The sequence below is a fragment of the Talaromyces proteolyticus genome (assembly GCF_021365285.1).
Source record: "Talaromyces proteolyticus strain PMI_201 chromosome Unknown BGW36scaffold_9, whole genome shotgun sequence".
Lineage (NCBI taxonomy): Eukaryota > Fungi > Ascomycota > Eurotiomycetes > Eurotiales > Trichocomaceae > Talaromyces > Talaromyces proteolyticus.
The window spans coordinates 1,994,570-2,020,254 of record NW_025764285.1 but is presented as its reverse complement, the minus strand read 5'-3'; the positions used below and the strand labels follow the sequence as shown (position 1 = coordinate 2,020,254).

The 25,685-nt window shown below is 46.2% G+C and overlaps 11 protein-coding genes across 11 annotated transcripts; 7 read left to right on the top strand and 4 right to left on the bottom strand.

Annotated features, from left to right (window-relative positions):
* Positions 1 to 28: 28 nt before the first annotated feature.
* Positions 29 to 2,317, bottom strand: BGW36DRAFT_430295 (uncharacterized protein; the record flags this gene model as incomplete). The annotated part of the gene is made up of 2 exons (XM_046220826.1): positions 29 to 1,725; positions 1,798 to 2,317. 2 exons carry the CDS (start codon positions 2,315 to 2,317, stop codon positions 29 to 31), a joined length of 2,217 nt encoding a protein of 738 aa, XP_046069951.1.
* A 1,004-nt stretch (positions 2,318 to 3,321) lies between these two features.
* BGW36DRAFT_384655 (uncharacterized protein) lies at positions 3,322 to 4,953 on the top strand. The gene is made up of 3 exons (XM_046216824.1): positions 3,322 to 3,669; positions 3,747 to 4,202; positions 4,264 to 4,953. The coding sequence occupies exons 1-3, from the start codon at positions 3,532 to 3,534 to the stop codon at positions 4,690 to 4,692; spliced, it is 1,023 nt and encodes a 340-aa protein (XP_046069950.1). The 5' UTR covers positions 3,322 to 3,531; the 3' UTR covers positions 4,693 to 4,953.
* Positions 4,954 to 5,523: 570 nt separating this feature from the next.
* Positions 5,524 to 7,490, top strand: BGW36DRAFT_384653 (putative methyltransferase). The gene is made up of 5 exons (XM_046216823.1): positions 5,524 to 6,010; positions 6,069 to 6,131; positions 6,185 to 6,805; positions 6,855 to 7,130; positions 7,185 to 7,490. The coding sequence occupies exons 1-5, from the start codon at positions 5,792 to 5,794 to the stop codon at positions 7,311 to 7,313; spliced, it is 1,308 nt and encodes a 435-aa protein (XP_046069949.1). The 5' UTR covers positions 5,524 to 5,791; the 3' UTR covers positions 7,314 to 7,490.
* A 548-nt stretch (positions 7,491 to 8,038) lies between these two features.
* Positions 8,039 to 8,533, top strand: BGW36DRAFT_430292 (uncharacterized protein; the record flags this gene model as incomplete). The annotated part of the gene is made up of 2 exons (XM_046220825.1): positions 8,039 to 8,258; positions 8,319 to 8,533. 2 exons carry the CDS (start codon positions 8,039 to 8,041, stop codon positions 8,531 to 8,533), a joined length of 435 nt encoding a protein of 144 aa, XP_046069948.1.
* A 1,011-nt stretch (positions 8,534 to 9,544) lies between these two features.
* On the top strand, positions 9,545 to 10,136 carry BGW36DRAFT_384651 (uncharacterized protein). The gene is made up of 2 exons (XM_046216822.1): positions 9,545 to 9,655; positions 9,718 to 10,136. The coding sequence occupies exons 1-2, from the start codon at positions 9,614 to 9,616 to the stop codon at positions 9,847 to 9,849; spliced, it is 174 nt and encodes a 57-aa protein (XP_046069947.1). The 5' UTR covers positions 9,545 to 9,613; the 3' UTR covers positions 9,850 to 10,136.
* Positions 10,137 to 10,314: 178 nt separating this feature from the next.
* BGW36DRAFT_384650 (uncharacterized protein) lies at positions 10,315 to 11,950 on the bottom strand. The gene is made up of 2 exons (XM_046216821.1): positions 11,755 to 11,950; positions 10,315 to 11,621 (listed from the first exon to the last, which is right to left on the bottom strand). The coding sequence occupies exons 1-2, from the start codon at positions 11,858 to 11,860 to the stop codon at positions 10,612 to 10,614; spliced, it is 1,116 nt and encodes a 371-aa protein (XP_046069946.1). The 5' UTR covers positions 11,861 to 11,950; the 3' UTR covers positions 10,315 to 10,611.
* Positions 11,951 to 12,096: 146 nt separating this feature from the next.
* On the bottom strand, positions 12,097 to 13,625 carry BGW36DRAFT_218894 (Alpha/Beta hydrolase protein). The gene is made up of 2 exons (XM_046209993.1): positions 13,091 to 13,625; positions 12,097 to 13,040 (listed from the first exon to the last, which is right to left on the bottom strand). Exons 1-2 carry the CDS (start codon positions 13,222 to 13,224, stop codon positions 12,287 to 12,289), a joined length of 888 nt encoding a protein of 295 aa, XP_046069945.1. The 5' UTR covers positions 13,225 to 13,625; the 3' UTR covers positions 12,097 to 12,286.
* A 501-nt stretch (positions 13,626 to 14,126) lies between these two features.
* BGW36DRAFT_384637 (fungal-specific transcription factor domain-containing protein) lies at positions 14,127 to 16,606 on the bottom strand. Its single transcript, XM_046216820.1, has 7 exons — positions 16,382 to 16,606; positions 16,299 to 16,323; positions 16,165 to 16,247; positions 15,366 to 16,105; positions 15,178 to 15,307; positions 14,741 to 15,121; positions 14,127 to 14,690 (listed from the first exon to the last, which is right to left on the bottom strand). Exons 1-7 carry the CDS (start codon positions 16,441 to 16,443, stop codon positions 14,255 to 14,257), a joined length of 1,857 nt encoding a protein of 618 aa, XP_046069944.1. The 5' UTR covers positions 16,444 to 16,606; the 3' UTR covers positions 14,127 to 14,254.
* Positions 16,607 to 16,726: 120 nt separating this feature from the next.
* On the top strand, positions 16,727 to 19,846 carry BGW36DRAFT_463828 (uncharacterized protein). The gene is made up of 7 exons (XM_046222234.1): positions 16,727 to 17,102; positions 17,157 to 17,696; positions 17,756 to 18,271; positions 18,330 to 18,474; positions 18,525 to 18,601; positions 18,652 to 18,722; positions 18,776 to 19,846. Exons 1-7 carry the CDS (start codon positions 16,915 to 16,917, stop codon positions 19,552 to 19,554), a joined length of 2,316 nt encoding a protein of 771 aa, XP_046069943.1. The 5' UTR covers positions 16,727 to 16,914; the 3' UTR covers positions 19,555 to 19,846.
* Positions 19,847 to 19,850: 4 nt separating this feature from the next.
* BGW36DRAFT_384633 (putative coenzyme A transferase) lies at positions 19,851 to 21,938 on the top strand. The gene is made up of 5 exons (XM_046216819.1): positions 19,851 to 20,712; positions 20,777 to 21,190; positions 21,237 to 21,354; positions 21,409 to 21,630; positions 21,686 to 21,938. Exons 1-5 carry the CDS (start codon positions 19,934 to 19,936, stop codon positions 21,818 to 21,820), a joined length of 1,668 nt encoding a protein of 555 aa, XP_046069942.1. The 5' UTR covers positions 19,851 to 19,933; the 3' UTR covers positions 21,821 to 21,938.
* Positions 21,939 to 22,078: 140 nt separating this feature from the next.
* BGW36DRAFT_384631 (putative MFS transporter) lies at positions 22,079 to 24,477 on the top strand. Its single transcript, XM_046216818.1, has 8 exons — positions 22,079 to 22,523; positions 22,599 to 22,754; positions 22,807 to 22,981; positions 23,041 to 23,220; positions 23,274 to 23,410; positions 23,468 to 23,685; positions 23,756 to 24,110; positions 24,174 to 24,477. The coding sequence occupies exons 1-8, from the start codon at positions 22,399 to 22,401 to the stop codon at positions 24,289 to 24,291; spliced, it is 1,464 nt and encodes a 487-aa protein (XP_046069941.1). The 5' UTR covers positions 22,079 to 22,398; the 3' UTR covers positions 24,292 to 24,477.
* Positions 24,478 to 25,685: the final 1,208 nt, after the last annotated feature.

Genomic DNA, 25,685 nt, shown 5'->3' with positions numbered 1-25,685 from the left:
TACAACCTCTGATCATTTATTGATAAACTCAGTCCATACCTGATCCAAGAGCTAACAACAACCCAAGAGCAGTGTGCGTTCCAGGAGAGGACACACTGTCGTTCTCGCTGTTAGAACTGACATTGTCATCGAAACTCTGCGAGCCAATACTGTTGCCCGCCTGAATGCCACCGACGCAAGATCCGGAGCCCCAAGTTGCATTGGCAGCCTGCGCCCAAGTGACCGCAGGATTTACCAAAGTCTGAGCAGTATAGAACAAGTGACATGTCGCAAGTTCGTATACAAATTGAGTTGGAGTGGTTTCATCAGTTTTAGTGTACGTATTTCGGTAATTGATGCTATTCCTGTCACCAGCTGCTAGCGGTAATGGAAAGTTCTCCAGAGGGATAGGCATGACTTTCTCAAATCGTGTCATGTTTTCTGTGGTGAGAAGGGGTGTCCCGGCTGTAATCGAACCGTTAAGGAGGGACACAGCAAGTTGAGAACCGGTGTCGATATTTGATAGAACTTCAACTTGAGATCCTTTAATTCCACCGATAGCCTGCATGGGATTGGAACTGGGCCGACCGCCCATAGCAACAGTTTTAACTCCTTTTGAGATCATATGGTCGGTGAATATGGTGCAAGTAGAAGAACACCGGCCATCAGTCAAGACGATGATATCCTCTGGAGCGAATGGGGGCGTCATTGAGTTCAAGTCACCACCTAGTCCGTCGGTGTTGATTGGGTTTGTAGAAGGATTAGCCTCAACGCCGAAATTGAACTCGGCTACTAGGGAAGTAGATGGAATTCCATCCGCATCGTAAGGGCCGAAGAAATCATTCCAATTGCCGAATGTAGACTCTTGATTGGGATTATCCATGAGTTGAACAACAAGTCCACTACTACTAAGACCTTCTTGGATAGTTTCACTGACATTGTCTGGGTTAATACCATTGAAAATGGTACCCATAAAGTCCAATGCGTCGTGGGCTCGGAAACGTGTCGCCGAATAGAGAGTCTCGTTCGGAAAGAAGACGCTGAAGAGGGCAAATCCTGAATCAACGACGCCACCGCCGTTATTTTGAACGTCCACGATAATTCTCTTTTTCCCATCTAAAGTTGCGTTTCCAACAAAGTATTGAGCAATCTCGGCAAAGGGAGCGAGAGCATCCAGGCCCGTGGCGTCTGCGGTCTCAAAAGTGGGAACGCTGAGAACAGCGACGTCTTCAAGACCGGGTTCATCGGGATAGTAGCCTACCACTAAATTGTGCTCCTCTCTCATTACCGGGGTTGGGTAAGTGGTTGGCGGGGGAGTGGATGTGCTGCTAGGAACCGCTGGCGCAGAAGCGGATGCAGATGTCGATGGTGTTCCCGATGGTGATGTTGTTGGCGATGTTGTCGTACCACACAAGCCTTCAAAAAGATCAGAACCAGACTTGTAGCTAAAGCCGCCAGGGGCAGTAACTACAGCTAGCACGTCGTAAGACTGAGAACTCTGGTTGGCAAATGTCAAGTAGTAGCTGCTGGTCTCGCGCCAGACAGTCTCAGCTGCGAATGGCTCGCTGTTAGAAACACCTTGTCCGTTATATGGAAGGTTGCTGAGCATCATGTTATATCTGGCATCCGGGTCCTGCAATCGCTGAAACCGGGATTGGTATTCAATCAACGCGGCGGCGCCGACGCCGTTGATATACGTAACCGGGGATATATCGTTCAGCCCGGCAGCAAGCAGCTTTGCATCATCTACGGTGAATCATGTTAGTTTGGGATCGACTTCAATGGAAACAAGAACGAAAAAAGGGTTTCTAGACGTACGTTGTGTATAGACTTGTGGAGAAGATACCCCATCAACCGAAATAGAAACAAGCACAAGATCGGAAGCCATAAACGTGAAGGCAGTGGAGGAGCAGGGTGTAATAAGCAGGTGGCCATCATTGGCGGAGTTTATAAGGTCCATTAAGTCAGAGTCAAAGTGAAACTGGTTGGAATAAAGGCCTCGAGACGCGTAGCTTCGGATGCTTTGCAAACCGGCACGCAGGTCAACCCTGTTCGACAAAGATGAAGGAGGGGGGTTGGCTAGGAGCTCTAGATCCGACTGGAATTCAAGATACTTTGAATATTCATCAATGAAAGATACCCCTTTCTCGGAATCAAAGGGCATTGATGTCAAGCAGTCCACAGCCAGTTGTGCTGGGACATGGACCCTTTTTTGACTGCTGGACTCTCGTGCGTAGCTGTTGCTTATCTCAGTACAAGGGTCCTCAGAGGCGCCGAGGACGCCTGTTGCCAGTATGACTACAAGCCCACTCGCTATTGCTTGAAAATTGGAATGCATGGTTACCGAAAGTGTCTTGTGGTTGTCAATGACAATTGGTAATTGTCTAACTTGTTGGACGCCGTGAACGGCACCCTTTTAACTATTCAACCTTTGACTATACTAATACCCCTAGTCGCAAAGTTGGCCCCATTCTATCAGTCACTACTGCAACTGACAGAATTGCTATTACACGGTCCTTGTGGAGAAGTTTCTAATTGATAAATAAACCAAAATTAGCAACAGGAAGGCTAGACTTCCTCACAGACTGAAGGCTCACGCCGCCACGCATCACACACCGAACACGGTAATCAGAACAACACGAAGAGTTAGGAGAAGCCGCTAAGCTGCGGCTGTAGTCTGTGAGACCACGTTGTTTTAAAATTGGATTATTAATTACGATGTAGCCAATGCAAGCCGGCTAAATGTTAGTACCAGCTCTCGAAAGCACAGGTTCCTAGCTGTGAAATCTTAAGGATTTTTAATCAGCCCAACAGCTTGTTTGAGCTGTTTTAGTAGCCCATGGCGAAATCCTTTACCAATAGAAGCCGTCTAGTTCCAGCCATGAACCGTCACGAACGGAGCCCCATGTCGCAGACCCGCAAGCTGAACCTGAACGCTAGACAACACGTTGGGTGACAACATGCTTGAGCCTCCATGCTAGTCCGCTGATCGGATGTTAATTGTCGCCGCTATTTTGCGAAAACATTTCTACTTTCGACTCTAGACCTAAAGGCCAATATGATCATGCATAAGAGCTAAGCCTTATTCCGCTATTTCGCGAGAGTATTTCTAATTTTGACTCTGGCTCTAAACTTAAAGTGCCATATGATCATGCATAAGGGCTAAGTATTATTGAAATTGTCCCATATAGCCAATGAGACAACCACTTTTTCTTCAGCTAAGATAGAACCCGGCAGCCATGTTGGGCTCTATCCCTGACTAAAAATTGGAAGCAGAGTTAGTTTAATTAAATGCCGATCTGATTGCAGCTGCCACTAAGTGACATGGGTGCGATCTAAATGCTCCGCCCCGTAGAAAGCTATTTCTGTTCCATGCCAACTAGCTCCCGTTCTACATCAGTACATAATGTTCATTGAGCTCACTTTAAGACACTCCTTGACACTCTAATCCCAAGCCATTTCGTGGTCACGGTTGCAGCAACCATTGTTTATTTCCGTTGGCCAATCCCAAAATCTCGGTCAACTGGTGAATTTCGAACAAAGTTGCCCTTCATGGGGAAAATTGGCCGAGTTGCATGCATTGTCCTGCCTTATATTTTGACTATCGGCGCACTCATTTGCCTCATTGTCGTTGGCATCGGCTCAACAAATTCGAGTAGTGAAGCAGTAAATGAGCTCTATTTCATAAGGGTAATGCCTCTCCAAATCCTTCAACAATCCTTCAACAATTATTCAACAAGGGCGAAATGAATAACATCTGCCATCAGGTCGATTTATCTAGTTTAACTAATGCTACAACATCATCGACATTAGCCGATCTCGCTGAGTCAGCCATCAAAAATGATACCAGAGCAAAGGAGCTAGGCGAAGCTCTTGAAAAAGCCGACAAAGATGCCGAAGTCCGTGATTTTTACGACGTCGGTCTCTGGGGGTACTGCACTGGCAACAAGACTACCAATGGTGACTTTAAGGTTGATCACTGCTCCTCCAGTAAAGCGATGTTCTGGTTCAATCCCAGTGAGGTGTGGGGGCTCAATGATACTGGTGTTGACACCCTATTTCCGGAATCGTTGCAAAAGGGGTTGAGCGCATATGAGAAAGCCTCCAAGTGGATGTTCATCGCATACGTTATCGCAGTTGTTTCAGTTGTGGCGGAGCTGCTCGTTGGGATATCAGCTATATTCAGCAGATTGGGTAGCTGCATAACAAGTTTCGTATCCGGGGTAAGTGTCTTCATGCTTCATGGGAGAGAAAAATTCCGCTGCTAACAACTTGTTGACAAAGATCGCGACATTTTTCACCATTGCCGCCGCTATCACATCAACCGCCCTATACGCCGCACTTGTCGGTCTTTTCAATACGTCACTCAAGGATTATCAAATCCACGCAAGTGTGGGCGGGCGTATGATTGCAGTCACTTGGCTGGCTGCCGCTTTCTCAATCGCCAGCGGTTTGTTTTGGGCATTTAGTTCGTGCTGCTGCTCAGGCCAATCCCGCAGTGGCCGTCGCGGTCTTGTTGCAGAAAAGGTACCTTACACTTACGAAAGAGTCGCTTCTCCATATATGGGAATGTCTGCAGTTGATCCTACTGCGATGTACAACAATAATCACGAGTCAACACCGATGTTTCCTGCTCTACCTCAGCCCGTTTCGCATGCCGCACAAGATGGATACGAACCATTTCGCCACAATCGGGGCGCTAGTGGTGCATAAATGGCTGTCATAAAATGGATGAAATGCGCTTTGGGTCCTGAGAATGAGCGACGACCCACCCTATCGACATATATCTGTGTATTTACCATTAAATCTAATTTTTATATTGAATACACGAAATCGATTATGCTTGAGGTTAAATATCCCGAGTCGGTGTTGATCTACTCCATTATGGTTCCTCGCTGTACGTATTTAATTGCGGCTTGGTCCATTGCGGATATCCTAGTCCCCGCAGCCCTTTGGGAAGTCTACTGCGATCTGCACCCTAGCTATTCTACAGAGCTAGAGTATATATTCTCATTGGAGTTTATCTGCGCCACAAAATACCATAGATACGGCTAATGAGTTTCAATATTTATTATGCTTTCAATGAAACATTCCTACGCTAAATCACGCGCAGAGTATGCGCAAACCTATAAGGTCCGAGGATTTCCTCAAGGGTTATATTAGGGGACGCCATATTGGCCGAATCGAGCAAACTTCAAGGCAACAAGCAGTGCATGTTGCAACACCGGGTGATCAGGGAATACTTTATCGCACTAGCTAGTTGCCAGAAATAATCGTTTAATACCGTGAAAAAGGTTCCAGCGCATGTCCGATTATTCAGGCCTCTGCGACAATTGGGTTCCAGGCAGAAAGACTAAACAACCAGTTCTCCTACTCGCCATTGAGAACCGTGGCTGCATGCGGGGAAGCTTTCAATGACTGCCGTAGTGACGTGGTCGGGCTACACGGCTACAACAAGAAGGTCTAGATCCTATGTCGGTACTGGTAATATGGTCTTTTACAGTATCCGTTTCATCCGCATTCGTACATTGTCTTACCGGCAAAGGGAGGCAGCCTATCGGGTGCCATGGGAAATATGTAACAAGCTCACAAATACCAGCGCATAATCTTGCGTCAAGCAAACTGGATCAGCTGCATTTTCTTGATGTGGGAAGCCGACACCATCAATTGATTGGATTTCTTCCGCCGAACATGACCAACTCATACGTACAGTTGGAGTTACGGGGTTGACCATCCCCTAAAGTTAAATAAGTCACTCAGAACATAGTTTTTTGTTCCAAAAAGCGCTCTGAGGTAAAACAACAAAATACAAATGACTGGCATCACTCCATCTTTGGCGCAGTCTTATGCGCAGCACATTGTTGTCAAAAGACTGGGTTCTATAACTAAAGGAAGACTGATATTTATTCTACGGTACCACAGCGATGAGCGAATCACAACTGGTGATTCAGCCAGGGGAGGGACACCAGAGGCAATAATACACGTAAACAACCCTCGGTTCTGGATTCGAATATGCACCGCATTCGACCTGGTATGTCAAATATCGACTTCATAGAAAAAGAATTTTAGTAATCTTGTGGCCATGGTAGGGGTTTTCCGAAGCTTTCATGCTGCAAGAGATCGACTGCGAGAATTTGAGTGCTGTTTTCGACGTAGGAGTCGCAATCAAAAGCTATAAGCACACTATACAGCTAATCCAACATAGATTTATCTTATGAACAAAGAGTCTTTGAGATTTGGCAATCCGTTGCTTGTTCTCGCCCAGACAGCGTTGCGGATTTTCCTTAAGCCCACAAACAATGTCGAGCAAGCCAGGCTCAACGCATCGGCGCACTATGATACATCAAATCAACTATTCGCAGCATTTCTATCGGCCGATATGAACTACAGCTGTGCACACTGGTCTGCGGATCAGGCTGAGAAGCTACAAACAGCTCAAGACCGCAAAGTTGAGTTTCTCTTGAAAAGGCTCGACCTGTCACCAAACCATCACTTGCTCGAAATTGGATGCGGATGGGGAGATGTCATGATCAAGGCAACACAAAAATATGGCTGCAGGGTAACAGGGTTGACACTTGCTAAGGAACAGCAACTTCTTGCAGAAAGAAGAATCCAAGACGCAGGCGTGCAGGATAAGGTTTCTGTTCTTCTTTGTGACTATAGGAAAGCCCCTGTGCCAGAAACAGGATACGACCGGATTATCTCAATTGGGATGTTTGAACACGTCGGAAAGAGGTATTTCAACAAGTATTTTGCGACTATTTCCCGATTGTTAAACTCGGAAACGGGTCTCTTGGTCATTGACGGGATTACTATGACAAGCAAGGTTTGCACTCATTCACCCTATCTGTAGGTGCAATTCACTGACATTTAAGAATAATAAATCGCCTGTTGACACATTCATTGACCGATACATCTTCCCTGGTGGCTATCTCCCTTCTATCCATCTACTAACGCATTCTCTACATGAGGGATCCAAGGGAACAATGGAAATTACTTACGCACAAGACATTGGCCCGCATTACGGAAGGACCCTACTGGCCTGGAAAAATAATTTTGAACAAAACTGGAAGCAAATTCGAGAGGACTACGTAGCCACTCATCCAGTTGCGTCAAAAGAAGATGTGGAGGCTTTTCGACGGATGTGGATTGTGAGTCTCGATCTTTTTATTCAATTCCAGCGATGCCACTGACAGCGACATTAGTATTATTTTGTATATTGTGAGGCTGGGTTCCGCTCACGTATCCTTGGAAATTATATCATCCGTGCAGCAAAGACCCCAGAACCTCGTGTGTCGTATGATAGTACTAAGTTTGAGGATATGTGGAAGTGATTGTGACATAAATAAATGCCTTTTTAATTCAAAACCTTGACAATGTATAGCTGGTAGCTATATAAAGGAATCCAGCCATTGATCCAATAAATGGTACATTGCTGGAAATGTATCGGGACTGTAATATCGCATTCCCCCAGCATTAATAGTTATTATGAATCTTTCTACTAGTCTCAGCATATTTTGCGCTTAACTTTTACGTTAGACTTTTCAGACTATTTTAAAAATATTTAAATTAGTATTTACTGAGGCATCATTTTATATTACTATAATAGTTATATTTGCTGATATCTAAGTAGCTAAGATAAAAGGCGTTAATGGCCACTGTTGATCTTTCCGCTAGTCTCATCTCAGCATTTTTTGCATTTGGCTTTTACGCTTGACTAGTCACTGTTAGTTTACCCGTGGTGTCTAGTTGGTTATTTCTTTTGGTGACATGTTGGTCCATGAACTGTTCTCATTGGATACGGGGGATATTCAGCCCTTGTAGAGCATGGATCAATTGTAAAGCTTGTAGAGTCGAGACTAACAGCTCAGAAATTATATAAAGGCGAGATCTTTCTACCAAATTATCATTGTCTAGATTTAGTGTTGAAGTCTTACACGCTTCGGTTGCGTCCATTCAAGCCGGACTAGTTCAAGTCAATTAGCACTGGTATATTGGTGTAACACGAGGAAAACTACGCAAACAAAACGACAAATAAAAACGAAAAACAGGCAACAAAATGAAAGGCACACCCGGTTTTTATTTCCTAGGCTTACTAGGCTTGTGCCTCACCATTCTCACTTCAGTAACGGGAAGGGATACAACCAACGTGCCTCCTGAATTGGCAGTGATAGGTAGTCCAAACTGGATATTACCTACGACGTTCTCATCGTCATTGGGAGACTGCGAGGCTGGCCATGATGTAGTTGTATCTCCTGGGGAATATTTGAAACCCGATGGTATGCTTCCTGTTTTGCAATCAACGCAGTGACCTGATGCTGAGAAGGAAATATGAATAGAAACACAAAAGCTACCCCATATCTCCATTGCTAACCTTATGATGTCTTACGAATCCAACACAAACTCAAAATCAAAGTATGTCGTCCTGATGGTCGACCCAGATTATAACACCACCTCCCCAACCTACGTGATACTCCACACGCTATACGCCAATGTTACGGCACAAGGCCAGCTCGACACCTCTGCTGAAATCGCCAAATACCTTGCTCCCTAACCACAGCCAGTCGGATCGACACACAATTATACCTATTACTTTTTCGTCAACCGGATATCAACTTTGAAATTCCGGCGAAATATGCTTCTTACATCGCTACCAATGCCGATACCCCTTACAACAGAATTAACTTCCCACTCCCCCAGTTCCTAAACGACACCAGCTTAGGGAAGCCGATAGTGGTAAACTGGTTTAAAGAAAAGGCTATTAATTCAACGGGAACGTCAATTAGCCATCCTGTTACAAGTTCAGCAGCTGTAAAGAGCTGCTCCAGTCCATCTACGTCAGTAATTGCGTCGTCGACGAAACCGACAACTAGAATTAGCGCAACACAAACTGCCAGTGCGACAGTTTCAGCGACAAGTGTCCATACCGGCCTCACTATATCGTTACACAACGCAAGAAGCGTCGGTTTTCTCACTGCATTCGGGTTTGTTGCTACACTCATAAATGCACTATAACAGAGAAGACTTGATTAACTAGTGCCAAACAGTTGGCCGTTGACGTTTCTCCATCGATATTTTCGCTCGAGAATACAAATAACTACATAACTCATTGAGAATCATAGTTGCACTTCGTGAGGTTTTCGAAGATAATTAAGTTTTCTGTGAATGGAAACGACGAATAATCGAGGCCCTTTGATTCCTCCCGAAAAATCTGAAATAACAAATTTGAGTAGGAGATGGGCTCTCGGTCGGCTATTTGTTTCTTAAATCAATTTTTAAAACTGTTTGAGCTTTTGAGCCTTAACTTAGGCTAGGAGAGTCCTGAGTCTGTGGCCACCGTGGGGGCCATATAGTTGTTAAGGCCCCCTTAAATCCCCGTTAGCCTTTAGGTGCCAAGGATGAAATAGTCGTTCGTTTTGCTTTGCCATCGGCGCTATCTGTGCTCGACGCTTAGGGGGTTCATATCCCATCTCATCTCCTAATCAGGTTAGCAAACAGCGGCTAAGGTAACCGTTAATGCTAAAGCGGAAAATGCTTGAGTACATATATACACTAAGCTCTTAAAGCTTTTTATTCCAAAGCTCAATCAGACACTATTGTGTCCACCCACTTTCTATCCAGATACAAAAGTGCAATGAACATCAAGGAGAGCCGGCTATGGTTTGCTATCGGTCAAGTTAGTTCAACATTTGGTTCTACCCATCATATTCGGTGATCTCGGCTCACAAGAATTTTTAGGCGCCTTGGGCTAAAGCTTACTCTACCTGGTCCCACCAATACATCGCCTACCCCATTCAGGCTTTGACTGCTGCTATTACTCTCTGCGAATATACCTTCATCGACCGAGGAACGTATCTATGCATCAACTAGACTGGCATTTACACGGCCGCTACTGACAACGCAACCGATACTCTTCTCAATCCAGCTCATATCTTGATCGGGGCCAATACAACAAATGTCAAAGTTGCACAGAACTTTACCCTTTGGGCAATCAATGATGCCGCCCAAAATGTTATTAGGAACTTCAAGAAGGAGGGTCAGTATTTGTGTAGCGTGGTGCCTGCTAATAAGACCGCTCAGTTTAATCAAAAGTCGCCGCAAGTGAATGTGAAGCCCAGAAATTGTAATTTTTTAATGTCGGATGAAGAAAAATAAACATCTAATATGCAAATAAACTCAATGCGTTCAAGTAGATGCGCCCGATGTTAAATCCATGTGTGTCTAAACATTGCTCCTCGCGTGAATAGTAGAAGGTATATATTTCGACAACGCATGAGCTCATTAAATATTAAACTAGATTTATGACAGTAAAGTCAGGCTGTTTCTTTAATTTTGCTTTATTCCTGCCTTCAAAGGAATCCGTTCCATTTTCATATATTCGGTTTAGAAGCTAATTTGACATCTTATAAGGACATGATCCTCCTGGGGAATAACATTACCACTAACGGCTAACATGTTAATAGCAATAAGTTGTTGTGGTATCCGATAACAAAATTGACATAAAGTCGCGTATACTAAAGTATTTATTACTTACGACTATATATGTACATTCAGATTGATTGAGCAAGCCATCGTGGAGAATCAAGTTTCATCTAGTTCTATGTAACAATATGAATCATCAAAAAAGGTAACTTAAGGTCCAAGTGGCGGGCGACTGGCGGATAGGTTGCATTGCCTAAATAGCCTCACTTCGTCCTTGTCGAATGCTCCAACAACAGAATGTAGCACACCATGATTGTTGAACAAAACCAGATCACCCTCCTCCCAATCATGCGCATAGACATACTCTGGGCTAATAGCTGGCCGCTGCAGACGATAGACTATGTTCCGAACCTCCTCGACATCGTCAATTACTTTGCCATCCTTGAGGTGGATGCGACGGATTGCGGAGGGATGAATCTGGACGGCAAGTTGGCCAGTGACCGGATTCTTCCAGACCATAGGAAAAACTTTAATTTTAGCTGGGTCGATGGGCGGAAGCTCGGATTGATCCAGCTCGAGATTCTCGGAGTACAGGCCAAGACCAGTAGGAAGAGATCGCGCTTTACTCATCCAAATATATGGATGAGGTGCGTACTCGATCTTGCTAGTCCGAACAAATTCCTTGTCCACCTCCGACAATCGGTCAAACATCTGGTACCCACTGACAAATGCAGTGGTACCGAGTGAGACATCCAGCTCGTCCCCAGTTCCGTCGTCATAACGAACAGTTTGTTGGCGTTTAGAAGGCAGCGACACTGCCAAGAGTGTGGTTACCAAGGGAGGGTTCAGATCATACAACGCCGCGTCAATGTGCCATCTGTAGTAGCGTGTGAACTGCAGGTCGTCGGCATCGGGGATGGCATCCCGATGGAACGTGCGGTGGTGAGGATGGCGCAAGGTAAAGTCTTGAAGGCCTTCATATTCTTTCACAAATCCATTTCCGATAATCTGAACCTGAGGTTGGTGCGGAACAGTCTTGAGGTCCGGGTGCAAAATACTGCGCTTGGCATCAAGTGTCTTTCCATGACCATACGCTGTCGATGAAGGATCGAAGCGCCGCGTAAGCTCGTATTGGGCTTTGGCCGAGATGTCTGGTTTGGACTTGATCACGACGACATTTGTGCGATAGAGGGTTTCATAGATGAGTTGAAAGTTTTCGTCTATACAACAGACATTAGCGAGGAAGGACTTTAAGCGCCTTAAATTGGAGACAACCTTACCCTAGGAGGTTACCGATCCACGGAGTGCTCCCTTACGCTTTACGCTTTGTGTTCTCTCATCGGTTAGACTCACCAGACAGATTCTCCACATCCAGACCAGTAATTATGGAACCGAAGTTGATGGCTGATCCGTCGGGAGTGGGGAGAGGCTGGACAGATGCAGTGGCCGCCATTGCCATGTAATGCTTCTAGAATGAGTTCTTTTGATACGTACGTGAATGCGGAGGAATGACGAAAAGGACGAACAAACTGCGGGAGGTAGCTTTCTTATATAGAAGACGGGCAGTAGCCGGAAAGCGCCGGTCGGAGCTCTGCGATCCCGAGATAAGGAAATAGCCTAATTACACACTGTGTAGGAGGGGAAACGATAAGAGATCAGACATCGGTAATTGGCGGGGTGTACATCTCACGCTATCGACGATTCGACATGGTTACTCTGATCCGTTCGATTTTGATTTTTTTTGCTAATTAGCCCGAGTCGGAGGTTTTGCTATTCGGTGTGAGTGCTAATGGATTTCTTCAATGTTGTCTTTCTCTGGATGCTAATATGAGTCCTATTATCGGAGATAAACTATCAGTCGTCTATCTGAGTACATATGTAAGGTCTATAAATGCCGCATCATGAACGAGTAGAGCGCATTGTTTTGATAGTCTTCTCCATTGTCCAGGAAGTGGTCTTCGCCATGAGGGCGTTCGTATTCGACGGTTAAGCCTAATCCCACCATCGCGCCCGCCACCTCATCCGACTGCTCGACACTCACGGCCGTGTCTACATCTCCGTGCAAAATATATGTCGGAGGCAATCCATATTCGTAAATCCTACGAGATATTCTATATGGGGCTGCACTCTTATCATCCGGAACACCCCAAAGCTTGGCTAGATTGGCGCATCTCAGCATGTAGACGTACATATGACTTCGAGGATCCCCTGGAACTTTGCCGCAGTTAGCCATCGGTGGCGCCTTGATATCGAGATAATCAGCCATTTCTTCTTGTGATGCCGAGTATCGTCCGTTTGGCGCTGGCTGTGAGTTTGTGAAAAAAACACCCAAAGGATCGGTAATTGGGTAGATAGGTATGATTACTTGAGGCTTTGGCTCGATGTAAAGTCCGGCAAGAAGCGTTAGAAAGCCGCCTGCAGAGCTTCCAGACACCGCCAGGCGAGTTGGGTCCATGACACCCTCTCCAAGACGGGTCGGAAGCTCATCCCTTATGAAACTGATACAATCTTTGACATCTTCAAAAATCTCATCGACAGTGGCTTGCGGAGCCAAACGATAGTCTGCTGAGATACATACGTAGCCGTAGGTCTGTACGCCATTACGCATATGAGGAGCAAGCAGATCGCGACGTCCCTGTCTGGCTGGTGTCAAATGTAAAGTCACGTCTGCCTATTCCTGGAGACTTACAGCAGTCCACCTCCATGAAACCAAAGCAGAACTGGTGCATTTTTGGCACTTTTTGGCAAATAGATATCCATTGGGATCTGAAGAGACCCTATCTTTTTATAGGTGATTGTTTGATCGGGTTGTATAGATGACATCTTTACAATGCAAACCGAATATCAGTTGATTTTTTCACTGTGTGCTCAAATGCGAGGTAAATTGTAATGAACGAAGAATAATCCTGATGCTGATGATTTTTCGACTGGAATACTGGAGTAGTAGTTGAGCTTTATAGCTAGCGTTCCCGCATATGTATTCCAACCAGTTGGCGCTAGGAAAAGTATTTCGGGTTTCCAACCCCGTCGACTATGACACAACTGTTGGAAGTTTTCTATGGAACCATGAATATACATTAGTGGCTGCGGATAATTAAATGAATGACATACCATATCTATGGTAGTTATAGAGTTTAACATCTAGTCCCACTCCATGAATCGTCGACAGTGGCAAATTGAAGATAGCACCTTCGGGCCGAGACAACTTTGGACACTTTATACCACACTTTATACCCACGGAATGGCGATTGATAGCTGTAGTTACTGCACCTACATGTACGCTGCACCAATTATTCGCCTCCGAAATCGTTAGCGGCGTAGACAGTATCTTATTGATGATAGATTGCGAGGCGTCGGACTTTGTGGGATGAGCTTAATAAAAAGCCTAACGAGTCGGTAAACTGTAAATGAGTGTAGTTACAGTAATTCAAAAGTATAAATTGAGGCACATCAATCTTATACATCAACATTTTGTCTGTAGTTTCTCGGGGTCGTGACAGGAGAAACGTAATTTCCCTGAAATATCAAGATGGTGATGGAAGCCATGCAACTAGTGGTAGCCTTCCTTATCACAGTAATAATTCGTTTATGACTCTTTCCCCTATTGCATTTGATACGGCATAGAATCAAACTGGCCGAAACAAGAACTCATGGGATGGGACGATTGTTGCTTCGCTCATACTGGTTGGGTCCCACATAAAATCAGTATCAAGATCACCGCTTGCCTGTGGGCTCGACTGTGGCGGCCTGTGTAGGGATTTATTGTTAGCAAAACCGTTTAACCAGATATCCAATGCCATAGATCAGTCGTGTAGGTTTTCATGTAACTAGTTGATAAAGTAAGTGAGAGGGATCAATGATGGACATACCAATTCAACGTCATGGGGTCTTCCAGGTTCAAAAAAGCTGATTCGTCTAATGCATCATTTTGGACAATTTCTTGCCGAAAATTATTGATTGCATTTTGGATATGCACCGCAGATTTCCATGTTTTGGCCATATTATCAACAACGTTTGAAACTAGGTCGAGCTGGCGCAGTGTTTCACTGGATGAGCCTTGCACGCGCAGCTTCAGGAGTACAAAACTGGCTGCGCTCGCCACGGTGTGGACCATTGTCATTGGAAGATGCTGTAAGCCCCATTCTCTTGAGTATGTCGTAAGAATTTGGGTAATAATACTCAACGATTGGTCACAAATTTCAAACCCCTCGCGAAAATCAGGGAGATACCCTGACATTAACTTCCGTGGGGGTCGAAATAAAATAATCAATACCGTTTGATAGAATATGCTAGGTCCTTGAGTTTTTATTATTGATTGTTACGAGGAAGGAATTCTTACTGGAGTTGGAGGACGTATGGTGGGATGGAATCCTTCAGCCATTGGTTCCAGCGAAGTTTCGCAGGAAGATCGTTCAACCATTTGATAAGATCCACATGGACTGATTTTATTGATGCCGCCAAAATACTGGATTCGGTATTCTGACGATTCTCGAATACCTCTGTGATCATGCGATGGACAATTTTAGACAGATTTGCCAGCTGAGTAAAGCAACTCGTAAATGCAACACCATCCTCATACTCAGTTCTTGATATATCTTTCTTGATATACTCGTCTAGTAGTACATCCCAATCAACGGGATATGCAATTCGAATCGAATTTTGAACATCGGCTTCGCTAGAATGTAGCGCCGGCGGCCTGCCAAAGTAAAGAGCCAATTGTCTGCACATAGTCAGTATGAATTCAACAGGTGTGGTTCAGCAAAGGGCTAGACATACTTATCTGCGATAAAGCATGACCAGTATACCCGTCTGAGGACTTCCCGATCTACTTCCGAGTCGTGACCGGTTTTCCAGTGGTTCGGGTCAATATGCAGGCCCATCTCGCTCACCAGTCTGAAAGCAATGCCTGATGGATAATATTCGTAAGATAAGAAGGTGAAAAGTAGATGGAATATTAAAATTACCCGTGAGGAGCCATCCTTTTGTGTTTTGGCCACGTCCAACATCAAATTGGCCTAGTAACAAAAGGGCTTGTATTGTGGTAATATTAGGTGAATCTAATGCCCCGGAATAAAGAAGCTTCTCGGCTCGTTTATAGAATATTTCGGATAAATTCTGAGCGGAATTATCCTGACTGCTAAGCGCCCCTATTGCAAGTATTGCATATAAGAGCAAGTCCGAGTAATATTGACCTTTGCCAGTTTTATAATCGCGAAGAAAATATTCGCGATAAAGCACCATGTGGTAATAGTAAAAATGTTGGAAAAATAGAGAAATGAGGTTTCGGCAGGCTGGGCTATGTGGTGTGAATTCACTGTCAATATCTGAGCTTTGTTCCAGTCCACTTGTTTGTACTAGTAGATAAGATTCTTTGACAGGAACGATAGGAAGGCTGGGGGAGGGGCGGAGGTCTTCGTCAACACCCTCGTCAAGGGACGTAACAATAGGGTAGAAACTTGTCTCCCCATAGAGCTGGGTTGCAATTCCTTCCTTCATCCTTACCAAGCGGCCCTTTGGCGGACAGTGATATCCAGGCTCTTCGGGTTCGCTGACCGATCGAGAGAGAGAGTTGGTTCTTGATTGTTGAAAATTCAAAAGCATGCGATCTCGCTCTATATGGCTCGCAGATGCTAGACTCGCAATGAAAGTCTCGAGGGACATAATCTTCTCTTCAAGTGCCTCGGCGTATGACCGCGAAACTGGTCTGGAAATATCCACAGTTGTCAGTGCCCTCCGTACCCCAAAGACATTTAGGGACTAGACCTTTTTCTCACAGAGTCAGAACTCGTGCACTCTACTTTTGCGAGCCTACATTGCATGCATGGTCGAGCGCGGTCACATTTGACCTATAGATATGAGTTATAGGTTGATGGAATCTAGGGAATCAATCAAAGCACCTTGCGTTTCCGACACCTTTCGCATCTAGAAATCGAGGTTACCAATGAATGGATACCAACGGCTCAACTATTACCGAACTCACGAGATGTAGCTTGGGCCTCGACTCGAGCCTGTAGTTGTGCGATTTGACGATCTTTCCGGCATGGCTCTACAGATAGCTATTTGAATTCACGTTGTACACACGAGAAAGGACTGCAATGGCAAGGACGCAACAGAAGACGCCATGCGTATAGAAACCGAGGCAAAGCGCAAGTAATATCAAGCACCCATATAGTGGGACGGATGAGTCATGCTGTCCCAATTTGTGTGGCCAATTGGACGCGGGATATCACCTGACTCGCTTAGAGCTGCTCCCTAGGATTCATCACGTGCGCGTGCGCGTGGCGCAGCAGCCAGCCGAACGAGCCGAGCTTCTCCAGATCAGCCGCGCTGATCCCCGCATGATTATTGATTATTGACGGTTGATTATTGACTGTTGTGACCATCTTGCAGATTGCTGGGTCTCTGGCTTCGTGTCAATGTCGTTGTCTGAGGGCCAACTGTGCGGCTCATGTACAGCTGTACAGCAACGCACAATAGATCCCGCCCTGCAACGCTGAGTAACGTGTGCGCGGCATGGAGAGCGTCCAGCCGGACCACCACCAGCTGCGGGCCCCCAAGCAGGCTGCCTGCACGGTGTGTCATGGCAAGAAACTGAAATGCAAGCGAGCCCCAGGCCAGGCTCGCTGCGAGAGGTGCGCCCAACACGGGACGGAGTGCATCGTACCGAATCACCCTGTTGGACGGCAAAAAGGTGTCAAAAAGTGTGTTAAAACTAGTAAATCTTAGGGTACCAATCCTTCTAATCATGCATGCAGTAAGCGGAAGGGCGTTGACAAGGCCCTTCATCAAATTGAGCAGGCAATTAAGAAATCGAAAATCCACAGGAGTGAGGAGGCAGGCAATGAGGTGTCAAAGGTGATTGTAAATCTACAGCATCTTCTGGACAAAGCACAGCAACAGGCGCTTGGTCGCATGTCATCTCATGAATCAGCGTCAAACTCGCGTTTAGATGATGAGACGCGCTCAGAGTCCACGGATTCGAGCGAGGTGCAGACCAATGCGAATAATACATTAACGACAAGCACCGAGGACAGCCTGGCGCTGGATGATGCAGAAAATCCACTACAGCTACTTGCTCGCGCCTCAGATCTCCAGTTGTTGCCGTCCTCAACCCAGAACGCATCGAGTTTACCCCTACAACTGGCTGGAGGTGTGGCAGCAAATATTAACCTTTCGTCTCGCGTGTCCGACTCATTTTTTGTACCGGTCAAGGCAAGTCCCGATGTTAGCCCGGACCTTGACCCTGTGAATTTAGGCCTCGTTACATTTGATGAAGCATCCATGCTCTTTAACTTGTATGCAAAAGTATTTCGATTATATAGAGTAGGCCGGCTGATGATGAGTTACAATTTAGCTTCTATGACAATCTATCGCACACGCGATGGGGCTTTGATCCTGCTATACATACGGCTGTTTTTGTACGAGCGCAATCTGCGTTTCTGTTCACCTCTATTCTATCTGCATCGGCGCTATTCATCTCCTCCACGGCGGCTTTGTCCAAACGACTATCTTCCCATGTCAAAAAGTTGGCTCAAAACGTCATTGCACATCGCCATCGGTCTGTTGAGATCGTGCTTGCTTTCATGGCGAATGTGCCTTGGATGGACCCTGGCAAACAGCTTGGCGATGACGACACCTGTCTTTACATTGCCATGGCTTTGAACATTGCATTAGACTTGTCACTAAACAAAGTCACCACGCTATCACAAACCGCAGACGGACGGAAATTCGCTCGCGCCGATTGCTTGGAAGCGCGAAGGGCACTCCTCATGGATGGATTCGGTGATGTTGACCCGCAATCAGAATGGGGTCGCAGGCTATTGCGTCGCAGAGAGAGGACTTGGATTGCGCTATTTGTTGTTGAGAGAGGGTATAGTTATCCCCCTTTCGCTTTTTGTTTTTATTTTATTGTTCACTAAGTAGTTTAGGGTGTGTTTGGCCCGTGGGAGGAGCTATTCTGTTCCTGTAACTGCACTTCTAGAGAATTGCGACCGATGGCATTTGGTGGACAGAGATATCGCCGACCCGCGGGATGGACAAATGAACTCGATGGCCGTGCTGAGACGGGATCTCGTCAGTTTCTCTACCATTCAAAGCCTTGAAGGTAAATTAACATTATGTAGGACGAGTTATTTAGAAAAGTCAGGCATGCGTGTGACGACTACCGCGATAAGAAAACTGGAATGGAGGTCGCTCGGTTGTAAGTCATTAGGAAATACTCAAAAGGCTTGCTACTAACGAGTATATTAGAATACAATCCATGATCGAAAACTTTTATGACGGTTGGTACGCTATCTGGGCTAAATCTATTGGCGGTGAATGTAAGTAACACCGTGAATCTCTCTCCACTTCAAGGCTGAGACAAGTATCGCAGTCCGGTCGCTTCCACCGTACGTTGAAATTCTCGTCACGCATACCAGGCTTTCAACCTACAGCGGGGTGATCAACCATCCGACCGCTCCCTTCGAAGTGAAGCGTTTTTTCCGCTCCGAAGCTCTATCTTCCTCTCTAAACGTCATGCGGGCTGCTATCCAGGGCGAGTCACGATTGAAATCCATGCCCAATAATACTGTTATCATGATTGCATTCGCAGCTTGCTCGGCACTAAGTCTCAGCCTGACGGGAGCTCCTAGTCGAAAAAATAGGAATAGCAATCGACTCGCACCCAGCGTCTTGAATCTCATCAAAGAGACTGCGGACGTCCTAGAGCGAATTGGTGCGACACCGAGCCATCGAAACGGCGCCTCGGTGCTATACGGAAAACTTATGCGCGATCTTGTAGGTCGTGTATATAACTACACTGCAGATGATCGTTCCCTTGACCCAGAGTCTTTGCACACGATCACTCCTTCATATACATCTAGAGAAAAAAGCAGCAACAACTATGCAGCTCCCGAGTCTATAAGCTCACCTCCGATGCCATACGTACCGTACCAAGGCCACTATTCAACATCATTGGAATCGGCTGGTATCGTAGCATCAATGGCAGAAACTCTCCAGTTTTCAACCATGTCAAATGATCAGATCGTTGACGCGGTCAACAGTGTAGGGCTGTCGCTAGATGACACAATCTCAGATCATCGGGGGTTTCCGTTGAATGAAATGATGCCATGGGAGTGGTTCGATTATCTGGATACAACATATATCAATTGATATGCAAAGATGTCGTTGATGAGCAATTAAATCGAGAAACAGACGCCAGCCATTCAAATGTTATGCAGTCACGAGAAGCTGGAAATATCAAAACAATTTGCTCTAATATTACTTTCCTAGACATTCAAATCTTAGTCTATATATAATTATATAGTTATATAGAGATATTAGTTATAATTACGTACATGCAGTTCAATGTTGAGGCGATGCCGGGCCTCGGCAGCAAAAGTAGCCCCGAGCGATCAATTGATGTTGTCACCGGCGGAGACAGACTGCCGAGTACTTATTCCACGATAATTATTAATTGTCTCTTTTTCCCTCCTGTTCTCCCTCGGCTTGTATAGAATATATCGTCCTTCAATTATCATACCCAGTCAGAATGGCCGCACGCCTTGCGTCGCGCAGGGTCGCCTGCCCTGCGGTTGTTGTATCGCGATCGCGCCAATACCTCCCAGCCCCAACTCCGATAGCAGCAGCAGCAACAACAACAACAACATCAATTCTACGCAAATCCTGGTCTCTCGCACAGCGCACATACATCACCACCACGCCTCTATTTTCCCAACCGCTTGCCCCCAAGATCGTTCGCGGTGAATCAAAGCTCTGGCCATCTGCCGACGATGCGGTCGCCGACCTCCAATCTGGATCGACAATTCTCTCAGCGGGGTTTGGGCTCTGCGGCGTCGCCGAAACGCTCATACAGGCGATTGTTCGTCGCAGCCCCAACCTACACTCATTAACAGCAGTATCCAACAACGCAGGCATCGCCAATGTCGGCGGCCTAGCTTTGCTGGCCGATGCGGGTCAAATCTCACGACTAATTATCTCGTACCTGGGGGGCAACAAAACGCTCGAGAAGAATTATCTATCTGGGAAAATCGCCATTGAGCTATGCCCTCAGGGCACCATCGCTGAACGCCTTCGTGCTGGAGGAGCTGGAATTCCGGCATTTTATACGCCCACGGGAGCCTCGACGTTGTTACAAGAGGGGCAGATCCCGGTGCGCCTGAGCCCAGATGGCACAGTACTTGAGCACGGGAAGAAGAGGGAAGTGAGGGAATTCAAGGGAAGGAAATTCCTTATGGAGGAGGCGATAACCGGGGATGTGGCCATTTTACGGGCATGGAAGGTTGATGAAGCTGGGAATTGTGTCTTCAGGTTGGTTGGCACTGACAATTCGTCGAATCAACTTGTTATTTACTGAAATAATGATGTCCTACAGATATACAACCAAAGCCTTTGGCCCGATCGTAGCCAAAGCTGCAACATTGACTATCGTCGAAGCAGAGGAGATCGTGCCCGTTGGGTCTATTGACCCCAACGACGTTGACTTGCCTGGGATTTTCGTCGATAGAATTGTGCCCGCGACGGCCGAGAAAAATATTGAAATTAGGAAGATACGGACCCCAGATGACAACGCGTCTGCCCAGAAAGAGACTTCCCCTGCGATTGTGGCCAGAAACAGAATTGCCAAGCGCGCTGCTAAGGAGCTCAAGCAGGGATATTACGTTAATTTGGGAGTGGGCATTCCCACTTTGGCGCCTTCTTATTTACCAGAAGGGCAGCAGGTTTGGGTACAGAGTGAAAATGGTATTTTGGGGATGGGGCCATATCCCACTGAAGACGAGGTTGATGCGTATGTTAAAGTCAATCCGCCAACGATGCTTTTCTAACAGATGCAGTGATATCATTAACGCCGGCAAGGAAACCGTAACGCTTATCCCCGGGGCATCAACCTTTGACAGTTCCGAGTCCTTTGGCATGATTCGTGGAGGCCATGTAGATGTTTCTATTCTAGGGGTATGTCGACCCTCTCCACCTCAAATTCCGCCTGGCACTGACTGACGTTTGTAGGCGCTCCAAGTCGCGGCTAATGGCGACCTCGCAAACTACATGATCCCCGGCAAAGTATTCAAAGGCATGGGCGGCGCGATGGATCTTGTCTCGAACCCAACCAACACCAAAGTCGTGGTCGCGACGAGCCACGTTGCCAAAGATGGATCGTCGAAGATCGTGCAAAAGTGCACTTTGCCATTGACGGGAGCAAACTGTGTGAGCACTATCATCACTGATCTGGTAAGTTTAACGCGCTTCTTTGTTTCATTGACAGATGGCAGGCTGACAGCCACAGTGCGTGTTTGAAGTAGACAGGGAACATGGCGAGTTGACTCTGACGGAGCTGGCACCGGGCGTCGATGTCGCCGAGATTAGGGCAAAGACTGATGCTGATTTCCACATTGCCGAACAGCTGGGGACCATGGAGTAGATATGTTCTAACTATAGATATATACTGTATATTAAGAGACGACAAACAAGTCCCAGTCTAACGCTCGGCTGTAAAAACAGCGCCGAATACAAACGCCACAGGCCTCTTTTTTGTTTTTCCTTGTTCCCTCGCCAAAGACAACAACTAATTAAAAGGATGTAGCTTTATCCTTAGTGGCGGCTGATCACCGGGGTTCTTCCCTGATTGTTCTATTTGCGGCGCAGCTACCAGCCGAGTAGCCCCAATCACGCATAGACTATTTGTCCAGGCGTTACGACTGTTCAATCGGAACACGTTATTGAACCTTGCTGGGATACACCCTCGCAGCTGTATTGCCAGGATGCACCGGCTCGGCTGGAATTTTGACGCCGAGACTGACACTAACACATGAATGATGGAAAAGGGTGCCTGCACCGTTCAGATTCACACCCCGGATTGCTCTGGCAGCTAAATTGTCACTCAAGCCCGTTCTCCCCGCATCTCGCCATCGTTGGTTTTCCATCCGCTCGCTCAGTTAATGTAGACCAAACACCAACCCCCTACGAATCGTCGCTCTTGGGATCCTTTGCTTCGAAAATATGGCGGCATCGGTCGACAAGACATGGCCGGAGGAGCAATTCGAAGCCGCCGCTTCGCGAGAGGCGATTTCGCAACATGAAGGCACTCCCCAGGTTCGGAAGATACTCTTGAAGCTCGACGTCCAGTTAGTTTTTCTCGGTTTCTATTTCTTTAATTGAAAAAACATTATTCCGAATGCGACTTTTGCTGACAGCCTCAGAATTCTGCCCATCCTCGCACTAATGTTCCTATGCTCCTTTCTCGATCGCACAAATGTCGGAAATGCGAAAATCATTGGCCTCGAAGCTGATACGGGAATGAACGATCAGCAATATGACGTTGGGCTGGCAGTGTTTTATTTGTTTTACGTGTGCAGGTATTCTCCCGCCTTTTCCACACCATCTATCGATACACTGACAATTGCACAGCGAGGTGCCGAGTAATCTAATGCTAAAGAAAGCGTCGCCGAGAATCTGGCTTCCACTTTTGACCGTCACATGGGGTATAATCACTATGTGTTTGGGGTTTGTGAGGGGCTTTGGTAGCTTCGTAGCCGTTCGAGCGTTGCTTGGCGTGGCTGAAGGCGGTCTTTTGCCTGGAATGGTATTTATATGTCGCGATTTGCCGCTTATTTCGTGTTCTTACACTGAATTTATGAATAGGTGCTCTACCTTTCGTCGTTTTATAGACGGTCGGACCTCGCCATCCGAATCGGGCTGTTTTATACCGCAGCCTCACTATCCGGCGCGTTCGGTGGTCTGTTGGCGAGAGGACTGGTTGAAATTGGCCCGCGAGGCGGCTTGGAGGGCTGGAGATGGATTTTCATCATCGAGGGATTACTGGTATTATGCCCTTATCAGTTTTGAAAATTTCATTTTCTCATGGTAGTTATTAGACTGTTCTCTGCGGCATAATTGCAGCTATTGCCCTGCCCAATGGTATCGCAACAGCCAGGTACCTTACCCCTGAAGAGCGTGAAATCGCGCTGGACAGACTTTTATTAGACAAACCATCTCTGGGGGATGCTGTTAAGTATGCTTACGACTAAGTGTGCCCCAATTCGTCTTGATATTATACTGACAATCCAAGCTCCGAGAACGAGTCCCTCAAATGGTCCGAAGTCTTCCGCGGGTTAACCGATGTTAGTATGTGGCTTACGGCTGTCGCATATTTTGGAATTCTTGCTGGCCTGTATTCATTTGGTCTCTTTTTGCCCACGATCATTCAGGGATTGAAAATTGCCTCAAGCGCGAATCAGGTCCAACTATGGTCCGTCATTCCGTACGCCGTAGCGACTGTTTCGACCGGTTAGTAATTCTTCTACGGTTCAAAGAGAGTTGAATATACAAAGAGAAGCGTCTTGCTAATACCGTACAGTTCTCGTTGCATTCTTATCCGATCGCCTGAAACTTCGTGGTGTTATAATGCTATTCACTCTTCCCATCGCTATCGTCGGCTACGCTGTCATCGCAAATGTTTCTAACCAACACGTTCAATATGGAATGACCTTTTTAATGGCCACCGGAATGTACGCCAGTATTCCATGTATCCTCGTCTGGAATTCAAACAACTCTGCGGGTCATTATAAACGCGCCACTACGTCCGGCATGCAGCTCGCAATTGCCAATTGTGGTGGTTTTGTGTCAACATTTATCTATCCCACCAAAGATGGACCGCGATTCCACAAAGGACATACAGTTGTCCTGGGCCTTTTGGTATTTTCTTGGTTTATGTATGCTCTCTCTTACCACTCTTTCTCGCTGACACTTCCTTTCTGACAATTGATTTCTTGCAGGATATTATTCAATGTACTCTGGTGCCACAGAGTTAATAAGGACAAGGCCAACGGCAAGTATAATAAGTATGCTGGCTACAATGATGATCGGGACCCAGATTTCGTCTTTGTGCTGTAAGGGTATCTTCGAGTGCGATGCTAGTTAATATTTCGTTTGATGGACGTCTATATACACATGTATCCATTGATGGTTTCTAATACCTGTATGCGGTCACCTGCTCGTCCGATTTGTGCGCATCATTGATAGCGATCGTAACTATACAGCCACATATCAATTGATCAATTGATACGGATTGAACTACGAGAGGCTTTCTTCAATTAATTAACAGTGTAACATTACCGCACATCTTGGAAAATACCACTTGATGCGCATTACAAATGTACTACACTGCTAGTCGCTAGTCCGGCATAGTGGGTGGCCGTCACTAGCCCAAGCAACAGCGTATGTGCTGTCTGTCAAGTTTGGTATCTTGAATAGTGACCACTATATCTTCACCAGGTTCTAACTCATTGCTGTACAACTGGGATATGTAGGTGGCACTGTCAGATGACTTAAAAGGTATGCTTAGTATAGCATAGAAATCTGAAGCGTAACGAAAGACTACACGAATCATCACCGCATTCCCACCATCAATAATAGGGGAGAGAGTTTTCTTTTCGTCTTGATGAGATATCCATATCTGAATCGCATCTACAGCACATACCGTCAGGAAGACGTCAGGAGTACAGTGTTTCAGCACCAGCCAGAGAGATGGCCCTTGCGAAACCATGGGAACAATACCATATCGCACTCCAGCGAGATGGAGTTTGATGTCGAGACTACCCAGGTTATCCTGAGGGATATTCGATTCCTTATGAGGTATAACCCATTGTGAGCATTCCTCGACATTGCGGAGGACGGCATTTGCAATAGCTTCGGGGCTATGGTGTCCATCCCGCTAGCTCTTGTAGAGACCAGAGATGACCAGGCACTTGATCTTGGTTAGGGGCTTCGTTCTGGCTTATAGGCTGCGCTGGTAGTGATTTTTGCCCGATCTCGGTGGGTGCAGTTTTCCCAGTGCGCCGCAGACCGGTTTGTTTTCAGCCTATAGGCTCTTGCTTTTTCTCTAGATTTTGCGGTTTCTTGCCATGCTGCAAGCTTCCTCCACGAGGTGATACAGTCTTACCCATAGGTCGCAAACCAGTGAGACATTTTTGAGAGTTGACACCTAAATCGGGCGCGGCTTTGTTTCGACTGCCGAAAGGCATGGTGCACGATTTTTGATGTTTATTATAGTTCCTGGTCATGGTCAAGAGCCACTTCGGTAGTATATATGTAATAGAAGTTGTCGAGAGGTGACACGTGCTGATCATATATTTCTGCAAAATACATGCACCCATGGAAGCGCCATATTCGTCGATTCATGATCTGTGTTGACGTTTCCTTTCCAAAGGGATGGCATAAATCAACATCCGGGATTTGATGGTGGTGCTTTAATAGTAGACGCTTCTAATGACTATCATCTGGAGTAT

Excerpts from the sequence above, each read along its gene's own strand:
- BGW36DRAFT_384655 (XM_046216824.1), top strand. The coding sequence starts at position 3,532 with ATGGGGAAAATTGGCCGAGTTGCATGCATTGTCCTGCCTTATATTTTG. Across the intron at positions 3,670-3,746 it reads ATGAGCTCTATTTCATAAGG|GTCGATTTATCTAGTTTAAC; the intron begins GTAATGCCTCTC and ends ATCTGCCATCAG. Across the intron at positions 4,203-4,263 it reads TAACAAGTTTCGTATCCGGG|ATCGCGACATTTTTCACCAT; the intron begins GTAAGTGTCTTC and ends TTGTTGACAAAG.
- BGW36DRAFT_384653 (XM_046216823.1), top strand. The coding sequence starts at position 5,792 with ATGACTGGCATCACTCCATCTTTGGCGCAGTCTTATGCGCAGCACATT. Across the intron at positions 6,011-6,068 it reads TATGCACCGCATTCGACCTG|GGGTTTTCCGAAGCTTTCAT; the intron begins GTATGTCAAATA and ends TGGCCATGGTAG. Across the intron at positions 6,806-6,854 it reads GGATTACTATGACAAGCAAG|AATAATAAATCGCCTGTTGA; the intron begins GTTTGCACTCAT and ends CTGACATTTAAG.
- BGW36DRAFT_384651 (XM_046216822.1), top strand. The coding sequence starts at position 9,614 with ATGAACATCAAGGAGAGCCGGCTATGGTTTGCTATCGGTCAA. Across the intron at positions 9,656-9,717 it reads TATGGTTTGCTATCGGTCAA|GCGCCTTGGGCTAAAGCTTA; the intron begins GTTAGTTCAACA and ends AAGAATTTTTAG.
- BGW36DRAFT_384650 (XM_046216821.1), bottom strand. The coding sequence starts at position 11,860 with ATGGCAATGGCGGCCACTGCATCTGTCCAGCCTCTCCCCACTCCCGAC. Across the intron at positions 11,622-11,754 it reads GGATGTGGAGAATCTGTCTG|ACGAAAACTTTCAACTCATC; the intron begins GTGAGTCTAACC and ends TCTGTTGTATAG.
- BGW36DRAFT_218894 (XM_046209993.1), bottom strand. The coding sequence starts at position 13,224 with ATGTCATCTATACAACCCGATCAAACAATCACCTATAAAAAGATAGGG. Across the intron at positions 13,041-13,090 it reads TTTCATGGAGGTGGACTGCT|ACAGGGACGTCGCGATCTGC; the intron begins GTAAGTCTCCAG and ends GACACCAGCCAG.
- BGW36DRAFT_384637 (XM_046216820.1), bottom strand. The coding sequence starts at position 16,443 with ATGCCGGAAAGATCGTCAAATCGCACAACTACAGGCTCGAGTCGAGGC. Across the intron at positions 16,248-16,298 it reads AAAGGTGTCGGAAACGCAAG|GTCAAATGTGACCGCGCTCG; the intron begins GTGCTTTGATTG and ends TCATATCTATAG. Across the intron at positions 14,691-14,740 it reads CCATACGTCCTCCAACTCCA|CATATTCTATCAAACGGTAT; the intron begins GTAAGAATTCCT and ends TCAAGGACCTAG.
- BGW36DRAFT_463828 (XM_046222234.1), top strand. The coding sequence starts at position 16,915 with ATGGAGAGCGTCCAGCCGGACCACCACCAGCTGCGGGCCCCCAAGCAG. Across the intron at positions 18,475-18,524 it reads CCGTGCTGAGACGGGATCTC|GACGAGTTATTTAGAAAAGT; the intron begins GTCAGTTTCTCT and ends AACATTATGTAG. Across the intron at positions 18,602-18,651 it reads GGAATGGAGGTCGCTCGGTT|AATACAATCCATGATCGAAA; the intron begins GTAAGTCATTAG and ends CGAGTATATTAG.
- BGW36DRAFT_384633 (XM_046216819.1), top strand. The coding sequence starts at position 19,934 with ATGGCCGCACGCCTTGCGTCGCGCAGGGTCGCCTGCCCTGCGGTTGTT. Across the intron at positions 20,713-20,776 it reads GCTGGGAATTGTGTCTTCAG|ATATACAACCAAAGCCTTTG; the intron begins GTTGGTTGGCAC and ends GATGTCCTACAG. Across the intron at positions 21,631-21,685 it reads GCACTATCATCACTGATCTG|TGCGTGTTTGAAGTAGACAG; the intron begins GTAAGTTTAACG and ends TGACAGCCACAG.
- BGW36DRAFT_384631 (XM_046216818.1), top strand. The coding sequence starts at position 22,399 with ATGGCGGCATCGGTCGACAAGACATGGCCGGAGGAGCAATTCGAAGCC. Across the intron at positions 22,982-23,040 it reads GCGGTCTTTTGCCTGGAATG|GTGCTCTACCTTTCGTCGTT; the intron begins GTATTTATATGT and ends ATTTATGAATAG. Across the intron at positions 24,111-24,173 it reads TTGGTATTTTCTTGGTTTAT|GATATTATTCAATGTACTCT; the intron begins GTATGCTCTCTC and ends GATTTCTTGCAG.